The following is a 23,041-nucleotide window of genomic DNA, read 5'->3' on the forward strand; positions in this document are numbered from 1 at the left end:
CCAATTTCCGCTTGAGCAATTTGTGAAAATTATGCAGCTCAAGTTAGTGGTTGGTTCACAAGATCATCATTTTAAGATTTTTTTTTTTTTTTTTAAAATGGAACAGTAAGAAAAATAAGTAGACTGTGCTTTTTCAGGACAGACTACAGCAGGGGTGGCATATTTGGGAGTTTTGGTGAGCTGTTGTAGTCTGGGTCCACCCACCACCAACCCTCTGCAACAGCTCACCAAAACTTCCTCCAGCCCAAATAACTGCCCACCCTGGACTACAGGTGGAAAAAAACGTGGAATGTGCAGGAGGACCGGACACATAGTCATAATATTAACTTTTCTGAACATTATAATCCCAAGCCAGCATAGTTTTAACTTTGTATTTCATAAAGTGATGTAGATACCTAGTTAAGATACCCTATAATAGGCAAGAACATCTAAAGTAACGTACTGCAGCATAACAGGACTGGAATGTTCACGCTAGCATGGGCAACCTGCCCTTCCTTTCCAAAGGTCACTTCTGGATAGAGTCTGGCAGCAGGAACAGACCCTTGCAAGTCTGTCTAGTCAGGCTGCTTGCCAGTCCTGGTCTACTGGTGTGAAAATAATTCTGCATCTCCATTTACAGTAAAATTCACAGCCTGAGATCCTGTTACTGTGGCGAGTCCCTACAGCTGACTGGACTAATATTATGAAAGATGGTAGACAAGACTGAAAATCACTTCCATGCACCATTGTCCTATGGAGTCTGCAGCCATTTCAGTCTAAACATAAACCACCATAAACATTCAGGAAGGTACTAATTCTATGAACCCGTCAGCATTTACATGAAAGAGAAGAATCACTGAACCCGCTACGTCACTAAATTTAGTACTCATTGGGCACCTCTACACATTCATTAATGCATTTTAGTTATTGTGCATTTAGTTAAGTACTTCTTTAATGAAGTGCTACCTGAATGCGCAGTAACTACTTTTACCACACAGTAGCACCGTTGAACGGTTTTTTTGTAATGGTTACTGAGCAGTAGCTTAATAACACCACACGGTGGCTTATTACCATAGTTTTCAACTGGCACACTACTGTGCAGTGTTATTAGGCTACTGCACAGTAAGTGTCTCGTGTACATGTGCCCATTGTAACCCTGGACCAGTGAATAAAGACTAGGGATGCTAAGGGCAAGAAAGAGCAGGGAGAATAATATGAGACTGCGAACAGGTGGCAAAGATGTGCTAACCAAAGATTCAGATCCTCTTCTGCAAGGCAAAAATATGCTAACCGTTACGAATGTCATACTTGTCAAAGTTACAGACTTCCAAACATCTGTTAGATTAAAATGGCAAAGACAACCATACCTACAAATGGACCACCAGGTTTTATGACCTTTGTACTTCGATTACGTGATTCCTCTTCTGCCTGGGTCATGCGTTCTCTTGTCATCTGATAGGAGTCATTTGTTGCACACACTGTAATTTTATCTTGAATAAATCCCAGGCAATTGAGTTGCGAAGCTCCAGAACTATGAAAGTAGTAAAAGAAAACACTTCAAGAGATTAAAATACTATTTCAAATTTAAGCTTTCACTGAAACTTAGTCAAATTCATAATATTTAGGGCCTAAATACTGTTAGCAAAAGGGTGCATTTCTCAATTGCTTAGGTTACAACACAAACAACTAGCAAATATCTAAATATTGTTTCAAATGAATGGCTTTCAGGGATACACATAAAACCTGTATCAGGTTAACTATATTGTTACATTTAAAAGTAGTACAACCCTCTTCCTCATTATGGGAACAGTAATACTGGTAGACCAGAATAGGGCAAATTTATATGTGTATCAGATTTGTGCTTTTATAACTATTTCAGGAAAGACTACACCCCTAAAGTAATTAGTTATAATGGTACCAAAACTGTGCCCAGACTACACATGTGCATTAGGGATCATTTAAAAGGACTTTTCAAATTGTGTTAGGATCACTCAGTGAGTTGAACAGAAATGGGAAAAAGTTGCCTATGTAATTCATGCAGTTCTAACTATCTTTCTTCTGCTTTTTAAAAGGGTTAATTCAACTGAATTCTCAGATACGATTTTTACCTAGTATTCGTATGCCAACTTTTCTAAGTGGTTAGTTTCACCATGCCTGTTTTGCATGTTTGCAGCAAACTGAAGAATCTGTGTTCAGCTGACCCATCTGTTTGTCTAGATATTACATGTAGCAACCAGGGACAAAAAAAGTTGTGATAGAAAAGCCACAAAGAACAAGGGCAGATGCAGCCTGAATTTTGAAGTTCACAGCATCTCTGTCACTGTCAGAGATCAATGAATACTGCACGTATGAATTAATGACACATGGTCTACCTACTACTGCTTATTTGCACAATGAGCTCTAGAGACATTTTTAATGACAACAAAAAAGAGAGAGGGAATTTCTCCACAGAATTTCCCAGTCTGACCATTTCTGATCAGTCCTTATACAAAAGCGCCTGTCCAAACTGGTCAGGGACACTGTTCAAAGAATTACCATAATTTAAAGTAGCATTTCAACTAGTAATTTATGCTGCTGACCTGCAGATGGACTGGGAGTTCAGCTGACCTGCAATTTTACTGAAAAGTAACCCCACAATTCTCTGCTGAATGTTCCAAATAAAAAGGGTAAGGAGCATTCAGCACATTTCTTCTTAAATTACCAGTTTATTTTTAGCTTTTCTGAAGTCTGCCAGCTATACTACTGGGAGCACAGAAACATTTCCACTGCTGCATTTTAGTATAAGGTTGATTAATTTATGTTCTTTAGCATGTTATCCTCCCAAAATGCACTATGAAGTGGGGGGAGGGGAGGGAGGGCAGAGGAGCAGGAAATGTAATACCTGTTCTAACCCATCACCTGAAAAATCAAGATCGTGTCATATTGACTAATTCCCTGAAGACTGCCTTCATGCTTCAGTTGGGCTCAGTATTTTTGCTAAGACTTTACTTGCTGGCATTTTAGCCCCTCGTATTCAGATTATATAAATTAGTTCCTTGAGACTCAAACATTCTAATTATGCCTTAACTATACAGGATATACTATCTTTTCCAGAATAACACTGGCTACTTCCTGAAACTTAAGAGGTGGAACATAAGACATAGGAAGAGAAATTGAGACTGCTAAGTAAATTCTGCAGCCTAAGTTGATTGCCTATCAACAGATTAAAATGACATCTGTTATGGTCTTGTGTAGATGGGGAAGTCCGAACACAGTAAGTTGGGACTCAGCATGTACTGAAAGTTATCTGTACATTAGCAGTCCTGAGCATTCTTACCAATTAACTTTTACAGCAGATTAAGGCACAATCAATCTGTGCTCTAAGTGGATACTTAATTTAAAACAGTAAGTGGTTTTAATTCAATTGAGCTTGCTTTCAAAAGCAAAGTAAGTTTAGTTAAATTAAAGCCACTTTAGTGCTGAATAAGAATGTCTTCACATAGAACCGATGTGGTTTAACAGGTCCACAGGAAAGTGGGGGGAGAAGGGAGAGGACAGCTCACACCTCTAGTCAGTTAGGATACCTTCTTGTGTCTTGGACAGCCTTAAGTGCCTAACTATGTCTATAGGGGGAGTTATTAAAACAGCTAACTAACACTGAGGATCTCCATCGCTGGATAGCTTTAAGATCAGGTTATCGTCATAATAAATTAGCTGGAAGCCAGTGTTTCAGAATAACCTATAATACCTAAAAAGCCAAGTTCCAAGGCTCATTAACAAGAAAGTTGTGCGCCAATATGGTATTAGCTAGTTTGTGTGGGTAAAAATGCACACACTCTCATTACAAATCCAACTTAACCATGTCATGGCATTGCTATTTTGCACTGGGGCTCTTGAACAGGACAGTCATGCAACAGTAGACAAGATTTCTAACTTGTGTCGTTCTTTGAAAAGTCCTACGCATTATGGCCAGGCCAACCAAGATGGCATGCTGAGCTCTCAGTGCAGACAGCAGTGACAATCTTCGCCTGATCTGGCTACAGAAAGCAGTCTATAGCTGTGATTAAACACAAGTGCCCGGCTGCAGACAGCTTAAAAAGTGGCCAATTGGGTGAAAAACTGACCCCACACTGCATGAGGGGTAAGATGAAGACATTTCAAAACAGTGTCTTCTGTAACTTCTGTTTGCCAGCCTGTCGTTTTCAGACTGGGAGGGGGGAAAGGAAGTGGAAGGAGTTCAATCTGGAGGTTTTTCAGCCCCCACTGGAGGGTGGGGCAGGTGAGTTGGGCCTCCCCCTCAAGAGGTGGGGTGACTGCAATACACCTACCCCACCCTCCAGTGATGGCTGCTGAACCCCTTGAATGAGCTCCCGCTGTTCCCTTTCCCCCTCCCATTCTGAAAACTTTGCAGCCTGGCAGGCAGGGGAGTCATTGCTAGGGGAAACCAGCTGCAGGCTGGCAGTCAATAGCTAGATTCCCTTCCCCCTGGAACAAACACTGAACTTGTTTGCTCTGGGGGATCCTTGCAACTCATAACACTTCCTGCAAAGCATTGTGAGTTACAACAGGGAGCTGCTCTTCTGTCTGCACCCTCTATGACCAAGTTCTACCTCACTGTAACATGGATCTGATCCTAGCCTGAATAGTAATGAAGCCCAAGCCCTAGCTAATTTTTAATATAGCACTAATGAGGCATGAAAGTGGCAAACTGCTTAAAGGTTAATTTTTGGAAACAAAATGAAAAAGTTATAGGTAAATTTGGGTTATTATGCATTTGAAGAACCCATGATATTCTAAAGCTTGCATTTTTACTGTAGTTTGAAAGGAACAGTGTACTTGTTTTATTAAGTTTACGTTCTAGACCACACAAGCTCCCCAGCACTTTTTTTCTGCACAAACTTAAAAATTGCTTACCTTGTGACCGTTTGCTGGACACAGTCAAAGCTTCCCTGAGGATTATCTTTGCCAACGTTTGACAAGTAGAAGTTAAAGTTATGCACTTCATTTGGGAGATCAGCTTTGGGAATTTTGACAAGCTAAAAAAAATAAATATATAACTATATAAACAAACAAACTATGCTACATTTCCAGTAAACACCCCAAATTCGGCAAAAAATGTTAAGCAGCAGAGTAACCCAGTTAACTTTGGTCAGCCTAATAATATGCTGCAAGTTACACACATTCCAAAATGCCCTATTGCAGGGGTGTCAAAGCTACGCCTGTGGGCTGGACCCAGCTTCCTGTGCTGCCTGTGCGTCCTGGAATTGACCCACGGGAAGCATGCAGGGTGCCATTTGGATGGCCCTCCCATACGTTGCACATAGTGCCTGTTCCAGCCATTCCATGACCATGCTGCATGCAGTGCCTGCTCAAGCACCCGTCAGCTCCATGACATATCCAGCAGTCTGGCCCCAGAGCAGCCACCATGTGCAGCATGGCCCCGAAGCAGTGGCTACATGCAGCATGGCTCGCGAGCAGCTGCAGCAGGACTGTATTGCACACCCTGTCCACTCAGGCCGCTCCAGGACATGTACAGGGTCCAGCATGTGGGGCGGATCTGTGGGTCTGACTGGCTTTTGACACCCCTGCCTTACTGAATAAGGTCAAAGAACCTGATATTGATTAACCTCAGAAAAAACACATGCAGAACCTGCAGTACTACTCTTTCCTGAGTGAATTCCTATCTTACTGAAAATGTACATAGAACTAGGTTTCAAAAAAGAGTGAAAATAAGGCAGACAGAAAGATAGGGAGAGGAGAATGTAGTGCTATAAATTGACTGTAATATTCTAAATCAAAACACATCAACTCTTCTAGGCATTAAAAGCCTCTCAAACAAATACTTTTCTCTAACATAGATCAGGTGACTTGCGCGGTTACTGGTACATCACTTTCGATAGAACTTAAATGTGATAAAACTTGCTCTCCTTGTTCAAACACACTCGACTAGTGTTTTGTGCACAGAACAGAACGTACTGTATTCTACTGGAGATTAGAAAGTATCAATTACAAGTGATCAATAGAATAGCACAGTTATGCGATACATGCTCCAACGTGCTGCTCTACAACAGTAACACCGTGGCACAGCACTAAAAAAACCCAGCGAGTACTATATTCTGAAGCTAAACCTATTTTGCTGTTGGATTCCACTATAATATTGATAGATGAGGGGAGGAGGTGCAACCTTTTTGACAGGCATACCACAAAGTATGCCTTACACCCTCCCTGAGTGCCACTGATAGTCTTTTCCTGCCTGATCTGCTGTTCTGCTTTCAGCTCCCTGAAATATTTGCTGTTGTGGTGCCTGCCCCCTCACAGATCTGCTGTGTGCTATACACACAGGCTGACTCTGCCATAAACATGTCAGCCACCCCTGCTTTAGACTTTGCCCATCCGAAGGTCCAAGAACCAAGCCAGACTCCTAATTCAAGGTTTTGTATCTGCTGAAGAAAAACTGCTACATGAAGAGTAATGGGAAAAATACTTTAAAAAAAGTGCTCCTTTGTGGAATCCTCATTGGATTGATCCATTTCATCTTGCTTATAGAAACTGGTCAACAGAGTAAAACACATGCAGCTGTTTCAGTGCCTATGGTGGGTAGGTGGGTGAGGGACTATACTGATCATTGCACAGCACAGGTGGGTAGGGGGAGGGGGCTGGGGAAGAGGGGGAGAGAGGGGAGTCTTGCCTGCCTGGGCTCTCTTCTCTTGAGCAGCAGCTGCTACTTTAACCGTATGGGCTGGGCTGCTGCTGTTCGCCCCCTGCCTGTCCCACCCCAGGGTTGACTCTCTCATGGCAAAGAGTCCCAGGGGGAAGAGACATCATTCCAGCCTACTCCTTCCACCAGGAAGGGCTGTATGTGCCATGGAGAGAGACAGCTGGGGTGGGGAGAGGCCCACCTTGGTGCTCGCTCTAAGTCAGCATCCTGGGGCTGGTGTTCCCTTTTGCCCTGGCCTAGTTACGTTACTGCTGATCAACCCTTATGACTATGGTATTTATACAAATGCCATAAGAAGCATTCTTCTCCCTTAAAACATACAGGAAAAAAAGTAATTACCATTCATGTTTTTATTGCTAGTGTTGGTCTCAAGTTGCTGATGAGATCTGTTCATGACTGGGCATGCAAGGTGAGACTATATATGCACACCACTCAGCCAATTCAACGCAGAAAAAGCATCCTTGTCATACTGAATGAAATCTGCACATTGAGTAGAAATTATCAAGCAGGTGGTTCATTTAGCAGATACAAAACCCTGACTTATGTATCTGACTCAATTTACCATTATGTTTCACAGTTCTTAGAAAAAGAAAATAGACAAATTATGGAGTCCTTACTGAACCTACAGAAAATTAATCCTAAGAATCTACAAAACTAGAGAAACACAATTTAAAATGTTATTTTTCTGAACATTTTCAGTCTAATGCTTTTATAATACATTATACTGTAATTGAAATAATTGTATTTTCCTTCAGTTTACTATATGCATTTGATGCTGTATGGATTTGAACCGCAGGTAGTCAGTTTCTCCAGTCTGTATTTCTGTGTTTTTTTGGTTTTTTTTTTTTTTTAAGAAATGGACTTAACATATATGATCTGGCAGAGAATTTAGAAGAAAATACAGTTCCTCAAAATACTCATTTAGCAATAAACACATTGAAAGTATTAGTTTTTCAAGTTATGTTCATTATGTGACAACTTTGAAGTTGCGTGTACTTTTGATCAATTTTTAAAAAGTGCTTTTCCAACCAGATATTTTTCGCAAAAAGCCAGAAGCAATACACTAAAAATACAAAAGACATTTTTAGGTATAGTTTTAGATAGAAGTAACAGGACTCTATCCCCAAAACCAATTAAAGTAGATGGCTGCAGACATGCATGATGTTGCATGTGCTAGTGTATGTATACTTTTCAGTATATTAGTCAACAGGCTTAAAAAGAATGCATGGGTCAGGCACTAAATTACTTAGTAGAAATATCTACAAAAAAAATAACATTCCAAAATAGAATTAACGTGAATAGCACAGACAAATATCAGAATGGGTTTCCTTTCATTACAAATTACATCTTATCCACATTAAAAGTTCCAGTTCACTGTTCTTAAAGCTTTCCTGAGATTGCCACCAGGATGGAGGTGACGTTTTCAGAATAGCAGATGTGAGTGCCACATGCATACTGCTCATACTTCAGGCCTTGCTATCTTAGCAGCTCTCCCAAAGGCTTCATTTAGATATTGAAAAAGAGGAGCTTTGTGGGATCCATATATGAAGAGCTGGGAGACAAACAAACTGCCGGTGCTAACCCTCTGGGAGCAAACCCAAAGGGGAAAATTTAATCAATCTTTTGAGTCTTTTACTGGCACTGTCTGTTCTATATTCTACATTTTGGTGGTCCATGCCAAATTCTCAAGGAGCTTATCAGAATTAGTGAAGCTATTAATTAAATCTTTCAGTGGACAGAGAATATTGCATTATCACTTTCATTTCAGTCCTAAATCAAGGCCTGAAGACAGATGGATAGAAATCCCTACCTGTTTAAAAACTTTAAAAAAATCCCTATTTAAAAACTGAAACAGAATTACCATCTATGAAGACTAAGATTACTATAATTAGTAAAATAATTTAAAATTAAGTTATTCTTACAGCACAGAGTTGCTGCTGAAGTTTTAAAATTGGCTCACCACTGATCTAAGGGAAATAACTACTGAAACACCAACCTGTTTTACAACCTGCTAATTCAGCAGTTGCAGAGATAGCATCCACTTAACTTCACCCTTGTCAACTAAATCTCTGCTTTGTTCAAGCGAACTGATTAAGAGTTAAAACAGTGAGAAAGAAGGGAATAGCAAACAAGCCATCTACAAATACAAACAAGATGTCAGTCTATCTATTTCTGACAAGTTGAAGGATGTGGTGACCAAAAACGATAAGTTCAATTTGTCAACTGCCCATAACACTTCAATGTGTCGGTTTTTAAAGCACTTTATAACAACTCTTTCAAATGAGCTATATCAGCAATTTTCAACTAGGGTGCTACCAGATCTTTTGAAGGGTGCCCTGAAACGTCAGGAGAAAAGTGAAGTTTTGGAGGAAAGGAGATAAACTAAGCAGATACGTGTAGGCTCAGGAGTGTCCCTGCCTGGAGGATTCCCCATCCCATTGCTAGAGGCCTCTGCAAGGAGGTATGCACTGTTATCTATAGATTAGTTTTTGAAATTGGATGCCACTGATTTCACAAAGGTTATGAGAGGGTGTCTTAAGTCCATAAACGTTGAGAACTATTAGGCTAGATACAAATAGAACAATTCTAAAATGGTGTTTTTATACATTAATTCAGTTCCAATTTCCACCTCAACACAGTTTGAGAATTCATTAGTAAAAACAATAAATCCTCTAGTAAAGAAACACATCATTCACCATTTTCTAACAAACGTCTAAATTAAAAACCTGAATAAATATACTAAATTAAGAACTTGAAAAAGTATACTAGTACTCTCACTGTTTTTATTGCTAAATGAGTATTTTGAGGAACTGTATTTTCTTCTAAATTCTCTGCCAGATCATATATGTTAAGTCCATTTCTTAAAAGAAAACAAACCACAGAAATAAGCTATGCAACTGCTTAAATAAATGTGCATACATATGGAGCAAAAGAACTCAGCAAATCTAGTTAGCAAAAGACCACACATAAGTATAAACGCTATATTTAGTTGCAAGCCAATAAGACCAACCCCTTTAGGAAAATAACTAGAAGTACAACTGTAAAACATGATTATCCTCATAATTTAAAGGGCTTCGATTTAAAATCCATCCATCCTGAACCAGTCTAGGAGGGCTCCTAAATGTTGGCAGCAAAAATTGAGAAACTATTTTCAGCTAGTCTTGAAATGGAAAGCTGGAAACTGGGTAGTAGTTTGAGAGGCTGCTGGCACCAACAGAGGGCTTATTTAGCACTGCACCGCCCTGATGCATACTTCAGGGTAGTGAACAGAATTCCTTTTTCAGGAGAGGTATTTATTTATTAAATTTATATAGATGGCTTTGTTAGACTTGGTCTAACATGTTCCCTAGTCCCTAAACATGTTCCCTCGTCACCTTTGACAGGAAGGACAAAGATCAGTTGCGTGGGGCTGTCTTGAGTGCTGCTAGCTCTTGTGGGTTCGGGCAATTGGTTTGTATTTCTGGAAAGGGGGTGGGAAAGGGAACTGTGTATTCTTTGGCCCCTGTTTGGTTTCTCAGTTCTGGGGATTTATGGAGCGGTCACAGATTATGAGGAGTTTTTCCCCAATGAAATACTATATACTACAATACTCAAGTGCCCGGAGTAAGTCATGTAGCAAAGCTCTTGGGGGGCTCGTGGGGGGCGGGGGTGTATGGGGGGCAGGGCTTTGTTCTTACAGATGATGAGAAGCAATTACTTTGTACTTTGGAGGAAGTTTGGGTCCAAATCTGTGTCAAGTCTGCATTTTACTCTAGTCCTGCTTAAAGCTTTTCACTTATTGCTTCTGTCATAAATAGCTAAAAATAAGTAGGGGTGCACTGATAAAGACTTTTTTGGCTGATAGTAATGGCTGATTATTAACTAGCCATATCAGCCAATACTGATCCAACTGCCAATATGCAACTAGGGAGCTTGGAGAGCTGCAACGGACCATCAAGCTGGGGGCATGGGAGAAAGGATGTGGGGAGGGAAGGAGTGTGGGGGGAGCAGAACAAGGCCTGCACAGTACAGAAAGGAATAGGGCTGGGGAAGGAGCTCCCCAGCCAGGGTGGGGTGGAGCCACGGATGGCTCATTTGGGGTCTCAGAGGGGTGGGGAAGGGAGGCAGCTCCTTGCTGCTGCATGCACCCCAGGGGAGGCACTCCTGGATCTGTGTGGGGGGCAAAGGCAGGCTGCCTGCTGCTTCCTTCACCCAACTTACTGGCCAGACACTGCTCTCCAAGCCGCCAGGCTGCGTTCCTGGCTGCATGCATACACACAGCATTTATCGGTCACATTATCAGCTACGCCAGTCAAAAAATGCAGATTGCTGATAATATCAGTTTTTCTTTTATTGGTGCTGATCCGATACGGACCGACAATACACATCATCGCACTTCTAAAAATAAGTAAAACCAGTGTACGAGGAAGATGCACTTTGGTGCCAAGTGATCTACTGCAGGTCTCAACACATGTCTGTATTTAACTAAAACTAGTTATTCTAGTCATTCTTCTAAGAGAATATTCTGTATACCATTTTGGCTATCACAGTATACAGTTTTCCATGGCCACGCATCAGCCCGCCAATCCCCTGGCCCTGCTCGTGTCCCTTCTCCCCTCCCCTGCAGGCCCTGCTCCCCCAGCGGTGGTCCCCAGCTGTACCAGAGGTGTGTGCGGTGGCCAGGAACTGCTCTATCCACAGTGGCAGGGAACAGAAGGCCTGCTCGCCACTGTTTCCTGCTTCCCTCCCCCATGACCCGGCATGGCAGGGAGCAGAGAAGCCACATGGGGATCTCCTTGCCCGCTGCTGCTCACCCCACACTGCCCAGGCGATGTACCTCCTATGCCTGCCGCTGGTTTAAGGGGCATAGCCCCATGCCGCTCAAGTGCAGCCCCATGTGCAGGAGGTGTATTGCCAGGGCAATGCGGAGAGAACAGTGGCGGGCGAGGAGCCCCACGCGGCTTCTCTGCTCCCCGCCGCACCTGGTTGTGGGGGAGGAAAGCAAGGCAGCAGGGAACAGCAGGCCCACTTGCTACTTATGCCCAGTTGACCACCCTGTGTATTAAAGGCAAGTAAAAATATTTTATACACTATACTGTACAATATTCAAGTCCCTAACCCCATTTTTCCTGTGGTTGGCGAGGGAAAGCCTCTACATGTTACACAGGTAGTTTCTATGGGGGAGGAGGTAACAACCAGCAAAAATGTTAAGGAAGACTTGTTTGCTTCAGTTCTTCCAAATACATAGCTACTTGGCAAGCAGAGGAAAAGCCTCTTTTAAAAACCAATAAAAGGTTTCCCTTCAGCAATGTTTCCACTGCTGCACTAGAACAAAGACCTATATATCTTTGCTACTCCATGTGCCTAATACAGTTACTGGAAAGAAGGCTCAGTGCAAGTTTGTAAAGTCCAAGTATCTTTTGTATTTCTCTCAGTTCTGCCTGACAGTTGGGATAATTTAAGAATAAGATCCTGAACACTTCCATGCCTACTTTTAGACAGCAACACAGCAAGAGTGTTTGAGCACAGAAATCAGACACTTCTAACAGCTTTACCTACCCTTCAAATTCCATCCAAATGGGCAAGTGTATAGGGGTCTATCACATAACTGAACAGAAAGAATTTAGAAGGGATTAAAGTTATCCCATTTTTTCCAATAAAAAGGATAAAATTATACAAGCAACAATTTGAAAATGACAACCCTGTTCTTAGCTTCCTTACCATGGAACATTCAAAATTTATTTATTTTAATTTGGCCCCAGAAAGATTTAGGAGACTTCAGTTACCTGGCAGCTAAATGAAGCAGTATAACGGAAGAGGTATCACTACTACTTACATTTTATGAATGAACAGAAAGTTACTGCTTCAAAGAACTTTCAACTCAATTTAGAAAGAAGGGACAAAAATGAACAACATGTAAGGAGGGTGAAAACTGGCAGGACAAAGGTTATAAAAGTATCAAACAGATTGGGTGCATATCCCCTGCATACACTCCCCTTATAGAAACACTAGAAAAACAATTAGGTTGTTACAAACACCACTGGCACAGTTGGGTACTAGTAGGTCTGGATGCTTACGTAAACTGGCACACAGTTGTACTATAGGTGGAAAATTTGTGCGGGCACAAGAATTTGCTATCATTTGGTGAGATATAAAGTAGCATGATCAGTAACAAAAAGTGACTGTACAAAGACAGCTAGACAATGACATCTCTCTTAAAGAGCAAGCTGTATCTGCAACTTAGGACCCTGTAATACTATTACTTGTAACTACTGAGCCTGTGGAGTTTAAAGTAAGGATCTTGTCCATAATCCTAAAATATTTTAGATGTCTTATTTTGGGTTTAAATCAATTATCACCTGTTGGCTTATTAGACATTTGAGAAAACACCTATGACTTTTAAATGCCCTCCTCCTAGTCTTGAAAACTCTTGAATTCTAACTGTGCTGTAAGTCTAAACAGGAAGAGTAAGGAGTTGGTCAGTCACAGGAATTTAGTGCCAATTGGTTTAATTCCTGTTTATACAAAATCTGATAGTAGAGAGTGAAGAATTCCAGAGAAATGAATAGACATTCCAGTAGTTGCTACTGCAACCTTCTGGAAACTCAGGTCTACAAAAATAAAAGAGCATTTATGTAAAAACCAAAAAGATGTATCATAGTATTATAGTTCAGAAGTGAGAACCCAGGCGCTTATGAAAGGTCTCTAAATACTTAAAAATACAGAAAGATCCTTAGGAAGGTGCTGATCCTCAGTTCCACATTCACTTTTAAACATTCTATTGGCTGGTGCCTATATTTTTAGGCAGTATGCCAAGCTTGTTTTTACATACACTCCCAGGAGGGTATCATCTTTTATTCTTATTCCCCACCCCCAGCAAATGGCATCACATTTAGGATGTTGCATTTATTTTTACAACTTTGATGTCTGCTCCTCTTTGGTCCCCACAAGTACAATTTTATTTCACTTTATTCTCTTGATGCAAATAATAGCTTGCCTTTCTGACTTCATCTTTAACACCTATTTCAGTCACTATAGCAGACTATTCTTTGCCTGTTATTCGAATAGTTTCACAACAGGAGTCCCTCAACTGACTTCTCTTAATTCTTGAGCTGAAATTAGTCCACATATACACAGCAAACTGATCCACAGTCATATCCTTCACTCTCCCCATCCCTATACACTGCACTTTGCCAACTGCACAACAGTTTAGGTCTTCACATGGATTCCACACTTTTATTACATTATACTGTACTTCCATAAGGAATGGTTTACTGCCAATAAACCAAACAGACTTATCAGCTTTCAGGAAGCTCCCTTTTAAACTCAATGGTTGTATATAGGCTAGGATTTAACGCATTGCATTAGGAAATGTGCTAACATGTGCTAGCCCATGTAAGTCTAGAGCAGTGGATTCTAACACAGACAGGCTGAACTGATACAGCATGGGCGCTGAACAATTAGACTGCTAATGTGAACTCAAGTCTGTGATATGTATTCCATGCCAGCTGATCTGTCGGGCATTTTTATGCCCTTGTTTTGTTATGTAATGAAATTAATTTTTTGTAAAAGATGGTAAATGTTGCATTATTTAGATCTGCACAAAACAACTTTCCTGCCCCCAAATTCATATTTCTCATGGTTTTACAGTGATAAATTAAATAAATGGTCCTGAGAGGTTCACTACACAGAAGTCAAGGACGACTTTCCAGACAATCAGAATGGAAGTGCAATGTTTCAATTCTAGATAAGCTTCTGGACATTTCTAATATTTGTTTTTCCTATTTAATGTACCCTTTCAACAGAAGGTTAAATAGCCATAATTTGAGAACAGCACCACTTAACTATTTGGGGCTATTAGGTAGCAGCACTGCAAAACATAATTGTTAGTATTTTTAAGTCATCCTTTGGAGAAGCTACTGTATACTGGCCTTGTGATTTTTGTGAACATGCATCCAATGCGGTTATTTGCTATACAGCAAAAACCCTTTTAAAAGAAATTAATATGCCCCTTTTTCTTTCATTCCTAAATTAAGTTTCCAAAATATCAAGCACTATCTCCATACAAGAGATAGGATCTGTTCCCATGCATCTCCACAGTTGCCTTGTCACCCTGGCTCCCTTTTAAGAGACCATAAAAGTTATAAACAGTAGCCTAGACACAGGAAAATTCCTGAAGAGTTAATGTCTGTTTTGGTTGGAAGGCACATTAAGATACAAGGCTGTAGGTATGTTTGTGTTTAAGAAGAACTTAGTTTAAGTGTTCTAGAAAAGTTTATACAGCCTTAAAATTACATTAAAACTGGTTCGAATACTTTTGAAAGTAAAAAATAATTGGCAACCTTTTCACATATTTTTGAAGTTTCACATTTATTACAATCTGAGACACGAAGATAAGTGGAAAAACCCCCTAATTTTAACACTAAGTGGGGTTGGGTAGCCTCATCCTGACTCAGTCAAGGGTAAAAACCCACATGAAGCTATTAAGCCTCAAGGTCAAGGCCATTTCCACTTATGCGTTACTCTCACTGCTTAAGTGTATTTGTATCTGGTGCTCTCAGCCTGCTGTCTCTGTTTATACCCCTTCTTATTGCTTGTAACAGCCTCCTATACTTATCTGCTAAGAAGAGTCCTCCCTCCCCTTTCCCACCCATCTCCAATTTCCCACCCCCCAGTCATTCATCATTCTTCTTATCAACAATCTTTTTAAAGCTCTGCTTATCTGTGTCTTGAATATTATTAACTTCTGGGGACTTTACAAGCCCACTTTATGATACATTCCCTCTACTACTAAAACTTCTTTCTGTAAACCCCTATCTCATCCCCAAATGGTGTTGCACTTTTCTGTGTTCCAGAACAGACTTACTGGTTATCAAAGTGAGGTTTACACCATATATTACTCAAGACTGCTTTGATACTTCAAATGACAGGTATCCACTGCAGCTGAATCCGAGTTAAATGAGCTCTTACATTTCTGCCTAAACACTGAATTTTACCACCAACTCTCTTGGGCCAGTCCACACTTGTAAACTAGAACTGTATTTGTGAAATGGCATGTAAATAAGTACATGTGCAGGAAATTTATTTGAAAAGAGTGGTACCGTCCTCCTTGAGGCCAGTGTCACATGCATACCTTACCTGTCATGAAAACTCCCAGAAATAACTAGTGAAAGGTCCTGGCACAGAGTTAAGTTTCTGGCCTACATCAGCCCTAGCTGGGTTGCTCTGCCTTTGTACATTCAAATGCTTACTTTTTCTACTGCCTCAAAGTAATTTTGTAGCTTAATTAATTCTAGAAGTTTCTTATGGAGTTCAAACGCCCACCTGGGCAACTTGAGTATTTTTCTGGGATTCAAGCACGCTTTCTTCAGACTGCATTTCTTTATCATCATCTGTTTTATATTTATTTCCACTACTACTAACTAAATATTTTGTCTTGGTAAACTCTAGTTTCCCCTTGAGCATCATAAACTCATCCTTTTCCTCTCTTTTCGCCACTTCACAGGACGGGCAATGGAACTGCCCAGTTCTCTAGAAGAAAGAGATACAACTATTTTTTCAACTATTTCAACCTCAGTCCTGGTCAAGAGGGCCTCTGATTACATGTTGCTGTCTTGCCAGTACATTTTATAGAGCAACACATTTTGGTTTATTGCCTCTTTCCTATTTATATTTTACAAGATTACATGGGTCTGTATGCCACTAGCAGATCAGAAGAAAGTGGAGATTCTTCCCAAAGAGCTCATTAAGCCATGCTAGTATTGGTTCCAACCGTGTTAAACTTTGTTTTGCAAAGCAGCTCTGTGGGTTCTGCTGTTCTTCTGCTTCCTTTGAAAACAATTTAAAGTATGAACTTCAAAATAGCAGACATTCCTTCTTAGAGGGCTTTAATCAGGTTGTGTCCACTGTGACCTAGCTGTTTGAAACATCTAACCTCCTAAACATATTGTAGAAATCTCTTTCAAAAAAGCAGACCTGTGGCAAGTCTCTTTTTACACTTATGCATGCCTTCAACTGCTTTCCCCGCTGGCAGAAAACACAGACTGTTCCACTAAACACTTACCTTGGAGCAACTATGCAGCTATCTCCAAGAACCATGTAGAAAGATTATAACGACTTAAAGATTTAATTAAAACTATTTGCCTAGTCCACCCTTCAGAAAATGCCAGCTCTTAATTTTCACTGCTTTTTCACTACAGAAAAACAATAGAGCAATTGTTATGTTGCAAAGAACTCAGAAACACCACATCAGGTCAGTACATTTCTTTAACACCATGGATTCCTCTGTGAAATCTCTGGGTACCTGTAGACGTGCAGGATGTCTGCCCTGACACGCTGTAATTACAATGCACTGGAGCAGACTCAAGTCTGCTGAAGTGTGCTGATTAGCACGCTCCAGCAGTCTTGATGTCTCATGTATTCAGTGTCCCCACATTTCAAAATGGCAGCCGGGGCACTTTAAGTAAAGCTTGTTGAACGAGCTTTAGTTAAAGCATGCTGCCACCATTTTGAAGTGCAGGATGCTGAATACACATGATGCTGTGGGCACTTTAACTAGAGAGGCTCCTGAGAGCTGCTCCAATTAAAGCACCCCCTCCCCCTTCCCACAGAGCATAGATCAAGATGCTCTGTGAATCAGGTTTGCACACCTAACAGTACTACCATTGTGTGACACCCCTGAAAAGATTTCAAGGCATTACAGGGTGCCATAGCACCTTGGTTGAGAATCACTGTCCTAGTCATTTTGACTACATATTGCCTTTATGGTCACGTACTAATATTTGTTTCTAGTAGTGGAAAATTTCCACCAATAGAAGTGATCCTGGGAGAGAAAACAATATTGATATTCAGTCTGCAACTGCCCCCTCTCCCTTGATCCTCACTTCTTCCTGAGACTGGGGTGTTCCCAGTCTGGGGAAAGTGTGGGCTGTTCCAGTCTTCCTGTTCACAGGGGGAATGGAGCTCTACAGTAAAGCCTCGCTGTCTGCTTCTCCCACGTTCTTCTGTGAGAAGAAGGCTGGGGGCTTTGCCCTCTTGCTCAGCTCCTGGTGCTCAGGCAAAGTCCCCTGCCTACTTCTCACTCTGAGGATTTCAGAGTGAAAACCAGACGGTGAACAGCTGGCGACCTGCTCCTCCCATCCTCTTCTAGTCTACAGGATGGTTGTGAACAGCTCCCTATGTGACTTCTTTAGACCAAGGTAGAAAAACATGGGAGACCTTCCCTGCAGCTCCACTCCTCCTGGTCCCTGAGAGGAGATAAGATGTGGGAAATATGCAGATGTTCATTCTCTACAGAGAAACTCTCCTGGGAGAGATTTCTATTTGGTTGTAATAAGGTTATTTTTCCTCCCAGAACAGCCATTTTTGTTCTGGAAGAAAAGAAACTTGGAATATCTATACACGTGTGATTTCTACCAGGAGTTTGGCAGTAGAAACTGAACAGGACCCATAGAGCCATGGCAGCTGAGTGACCTTTTTAGGAGGACACACTTCTCAATAAGTGTCAGCTAAGGTATAAGGACAAAGTGTAATTAAATATCCAGTAATGAGAGAGGAAAGAAGAGACTGGCCTAAATCCAAATAACTTCAAAATCATACTGTTATGAAAACTTTTACCATGTTACTAAGTTGGATAGAATCTTAGATTCAGTTTTTAAGAAGGCTGTTCATGAGAGCAAGGAATAAGAGAGAGAATCCTTTTAACATGCTAAAAAGGGAGCATTATGGTTACAGCTATTCTGACTGGGTAAAGTCAGTACTAAAGTACTCAGAAGTCTATATGATAAATACCATTATTAAAAGCACATCATATATATTAATCACAATCAACTAAGTTTGCTCTACATACATGACAAAGCTGTTTAAAGAGTTGTAATTGAAACTAAAGCGGGTGTTTCTGAACCTAGGGCTAAAGAAGGTCACCTTACCAAAAATGGTAATTATGATGTAGGAAGCATGTAAGCCAATTCAAGACTATCAGTTTATGACCTGTTTACAATCTTGATTCAGCTATGGAATCAAGGAAGTTATTGTCTGAACCAAACAGTTTCACATTTAAATTACTGATTTAACAGGCAGAACAAAAACACTTTAATACTGGAAGCTGGAAACCAGCAGTCAGGTATTTGGCTTTCACTGCTGCTTTGGATAAAAATGTCATTTACCTTTCAATACAAGGCTCAAACTTTTATTAAAAGAAGGATATAAGCCAAATGCAATGGTCTTGGGGGGGAAAGGTCTGCCTCTTACAAACCAAATTACTCTGTAAATTAATGGATCTAACTATAAGAAAGGATACTTGTATTAATCTCCAGAAATACCAAATTAATTAGGAGAGATCAGGAAGAACGGTAGCTGATTTATTTGGATAAATGTAAATGAGTACTTAACTTTTCAAACCAGTATCTTCCATTTATAAGATCCTTTCAGGAAAGATACAGACATTACTGTTACTAACTCAATGCAGATGTTTGCCTGAAGCATAGCTGTGGTTAAACAGTAGCTAAAATGCACCTCGCTAAAGAAACTGTCTATAACAGAGATGGGACACTGTGTCTACTGTTCCTTCTGTCAATTATGGGTTCATATGTAGTTGCTCTTCTCTGGTAAAAAAAAGTTATCTTAAATACTGTATGGCCATGATTATGTAAGAGAGTAAATAATTTAAAAACATTAACATTGTTTTTAATGAAACATTTTAAAATATTTACAGTAATATTAAGGGTACAGCCAATAATGAAAAGATCCCTGTTTTAGCCATCTTGCAATACAGTAATATACTGAGGAAGCCTGCCAATAATCAGGAGTACAGTACTCAATGCAGAACAATGGTGGCATCACTTCCAAGTATTTCAAATCAACAGTGGAAGTTAGACACAGGTGGGATTATGGATATTTGTTATTAAATATTACTCTGAGCCATCAACTTGTGCTTACACACAAGCTTACAAGAACACCACAGTCCAACTAGAGTTTTTCTCAACCTCTCCTCGCATTTCCTTTATTTTCATTTGTGTTTTGTAAATGTCTGTGCTAGAACATGCACTGCTAAATTATACCACCAGTGGTCTATTTAACAAAATATCCTGTCTTTCATGTTGGCTAGATATTTCAGAGGAAAAGAAAGGAAGTCCCACATCATGCAGTCTTGGAATAACCCTTGTCCTAGAGAAATTTTTTCCTCCCTTCAGCCTCACAAACTTTTACTAGTTAGGAACTGATTTATGCCCAAATACCCCAGTGTTTATCCGTTTACTATTATATAGATTAAAATTTCTCTTTTGAAATTCTGTAAACTTGTATCCCTATACACAATTTTTTTTCTTTCCTTACAAATCTTGCTTAGCTCTCAGCCTCAGTATCTTGTACAAAAAGTATCTTCTGACTAATTATACTTAAAATTATTTCCTCTTGTTACAAGTTCGACATATTCAGTATTATTGAATGTTCTGCTATATCTGCATTGAGAGGTTGCCATTCTACTTTTTCAAGTAACTGTGGCTTCTGAACACCTTCAAAGCAGTCATAGTCTGCCTGAGCCACAAATTTGGTGGCATGGGGCTATGTATAGAGAGGCAAGAGCCTTAAGAAGTACATACCTGCAGCTTCTTAGCTAAGGGAAAAAAGCTGCAAATAAAATTGCTGAGTTTTTTTTTTTTGGTTTTCTTGCATAGTTTTTCAGATTACTATCAAGTCCATATTACAGTATCTATAAAGTGTATTAAGTACTTACTACATTTTGCATTTATATATAGTGAATTAGTCTACATCCCTTTCACTGGCAAGTTATTGGTGTGACACCTAAACTACTTTAGAAAACAGTTAACTTGTGACATATGTGGCCGTTTTTATAGGACACTACCCTTAGAAATGCTCAAGACAGTCATTGCTATGGCATCTGGGTGACTGTAGACATTTTATATTAAAAAAATATGTAAGATTTCCAGCTAGTGGGGCTAAATACAAAATAAAGACTCACTTCACCTGCCAGAATATGGATAAACCAATTACTAATTCATCTGGAATTAATTTCTAGAGTCTTATACACACTAGAAATAACTTTAAATAAGATTTTTCTTATGATATTTCATCTCTGTCCTTTGCATCACTTTACAGAAGCAAAGACCAACCACATTAACACAAAATGACTTAAAATCTTAAGAACAGCATAGTTAACAAAATAATTTCTGTCAACTAAAAATAGGAAGAGCACTAGCTGACAAACAGATGCTGAAAGACTTGAAATCCTTTTAGAGGCAGTGGGCATATTCCTGCTAGATGTCAAAACAGATGTCATCTGCCTTAGCATTTAGCTAGAAGGTACATATTATGTTCATCCTGCTTTTGGCTCTCATCCCAAAGAATCAACCTTTCCCTTCTTACATTCACTGAAGCTTTAGACCATCCTGAATCATTGATCTTTTTCCCCCAAATCCTTTATAATAGCTACAAAGTAGGGGAAGTCGACATGTCTGCTTTTAGCAAACAGGAGGCTGAAATATGAGCAAATTCTAAAAACGTTTCCTAATTTTTACCTTAAATGTACCAGTTTTGTCTTGTTTAACTGCAAATTTTGTAGTAGCTTGAACAGCACAGGAATTTTGCTGAAATGAGTACTTTTTTAAACTTCTGAAAAGCAATGGAATTCATGAAGCTATAGACTTCAATGCCAAATCATTGAAGAAGTCATGGGAATTTGCCACAGGATTTATTCCTCATGTGTCATAGTACATAGGGGTCCATCTGTAAAACAGGTGATGTTTTACAGTGTAATGTTGTGCAGTGTCTACATCTGCTAATCTGAGAGAACAGCGAGCAGATTTCTGTAATATTTTTTAAAAAGAACTTGTATTTTGTCACTAAATGCACAGTAATACCAGAATACCATGTATTCAAGACTGTCTGCATGTAACAACTTTAAGGAAAATAAAACTCGATTCATCAGATAAAGGAAACTTTCAAGTCATAAGTAGTAACAAAATACTCATTAAGAAATTACTGAGATTTGAAAAAGTCAACAAAAGGGTTTCTTCTTGAGACAAATTCAAGCTTTTTTGTCTCCCTACCCCTTTAAAATAAACACATTAGGCCACAGATGAGCTACATTCTTTAAACTGCTTTAGGTGTTAGCTTTGTCCACTACAGGTACCACTGCATTGGAAATAAAATCTAACCATTGAATTCATCCATTCTGCAGCTATACAATGCCCAGGCATGGTAAGAATGTTGATATCTAATACACACAAAATTTAAAGATTACAAACATATGCTGTAGAAGTATATTAGTTGGTCTTCAGAAGTATTCCAAGTACAAAGCAATCAAAGCTTCTGCTGACTTTAAAGGTGATTTGACAGAGATGAACAATGCAAATTCTCTTCTAAAAGGTAGTATAAGTGGTAACTTTTGGAAACTTTCTTCCCAAAAGATACATTTGAAATAATAAGCAGAATTTTTTTAAACACTCTGTAGTTTCAGCAGTAACACCAAAAATGCAAGCATCCTCTTGAACAATAGCAGCACAAATTATACTCATTCCAAAAAGAGGAGTTAATTGGGGGGGGGGGAGGTGGAGGGGAAGAAACAAAATAAAATAGTTTATATAAAATGTTTTAAAATTTGCTCAAAACATACACTGCTCTTGTATGTGGAAAACAAGACCTTAGGGGTGTAACACTAGAAGTTTAGTGACATGACTCTTGGGAGTTTCAGTAACAGAGTATAAAAGTACTGCTTTTTCTCTAGCATACTGTATGTCACAGGAGAAAGAGAAAGAGGGCACCAAAAATACTGTCCTGATCTTTTCAGTGAAGTAAAAACTTATCTGACAGACATTTATAAATTATACATTTTAGAAAACTTTAGAAAGGCAAATTTTTAATACCTGAAGTGCCATGATAAATATATAGACTTGTATTGGTAGTAGTTTATCACTAATTTAGTAACAGACCTCCCCAACTACTATTTCGCAGCAGTTAATGAGGAACAAGTCTCAGGGGTGCACAAAGACAAGTAAACAATAGTCACATAACTTCTGCAAAAATAGAAACAGAGGATTTAGGGTGTGGAACTTAGGGAGAAAAAAAAGTCAATTTTTATCAGAGTTTAAAAACTGCAAGCAGTGATCAGTGTAACTCTACTATGAATCCTACAATACACTGAGTTTTATTTTTAACAACATAATGATAAAAATGTTTGTCTCCCCATTGTACTCATCCTTTTAAAAGCTGATCTGTTACATTATGATACAAGTTGGTTACTAGTCCACATTTAGATGCATTTTCTGAGGCAAATGCTCAGTAGGAGCATGGCTTATACTGGCAAGGAAGTTCTTTTGCCAGCAGACGGTAATGTTTCCTTGAAGAATACATTACACTGGCAAAAAGATT

The 23,041-nt window shown here is 39.6% G+C and overlaps 1 protein-coding gene across 1 annotated transcript in view; it reads right to left on the minus strand.

The window, feature by feature from the left end:
• The window catches only part of ELL2 (elongation factor for RNA polymerase II 2), a 65,151-nt gene that overhangs the window by 23,321 nt on the left and 18,789 nt on the right, over positions 1-23,041 (minus strand). The window contains exons 3-4 of the mRNA XM_019532402.1: positions 4,873-4,994; positions 1,347-1,510 (exon numbers count right to left, since the gene is read on the minus strand). Of these exons, the coding sequence (XP_019387947.1) occupies positions 1,347-1,510; positions 4,873-4,994 (286 nt within the window). The remainder of the gene's footprint in view (positions 1-1,346; positions 1,511-4,872; positions 4,995-23,041) is intronic.

The sequence above is a fragment of the Crocodylus porosus genome, unplaced genomic scaffold (genome assembly GCF_001723895.1).
Source record: "Crocodylus porosus isolate Cpor-Errol unplaced genomic scaffold, CroPor_comp1, whole genome shotgun sequence".
NCBI classification, from domain to species: Eukaryota; Metazoa; Chordata; order Crocodylia; family Crocodylidae; genus Crocodylus; species Crocodylus porosus.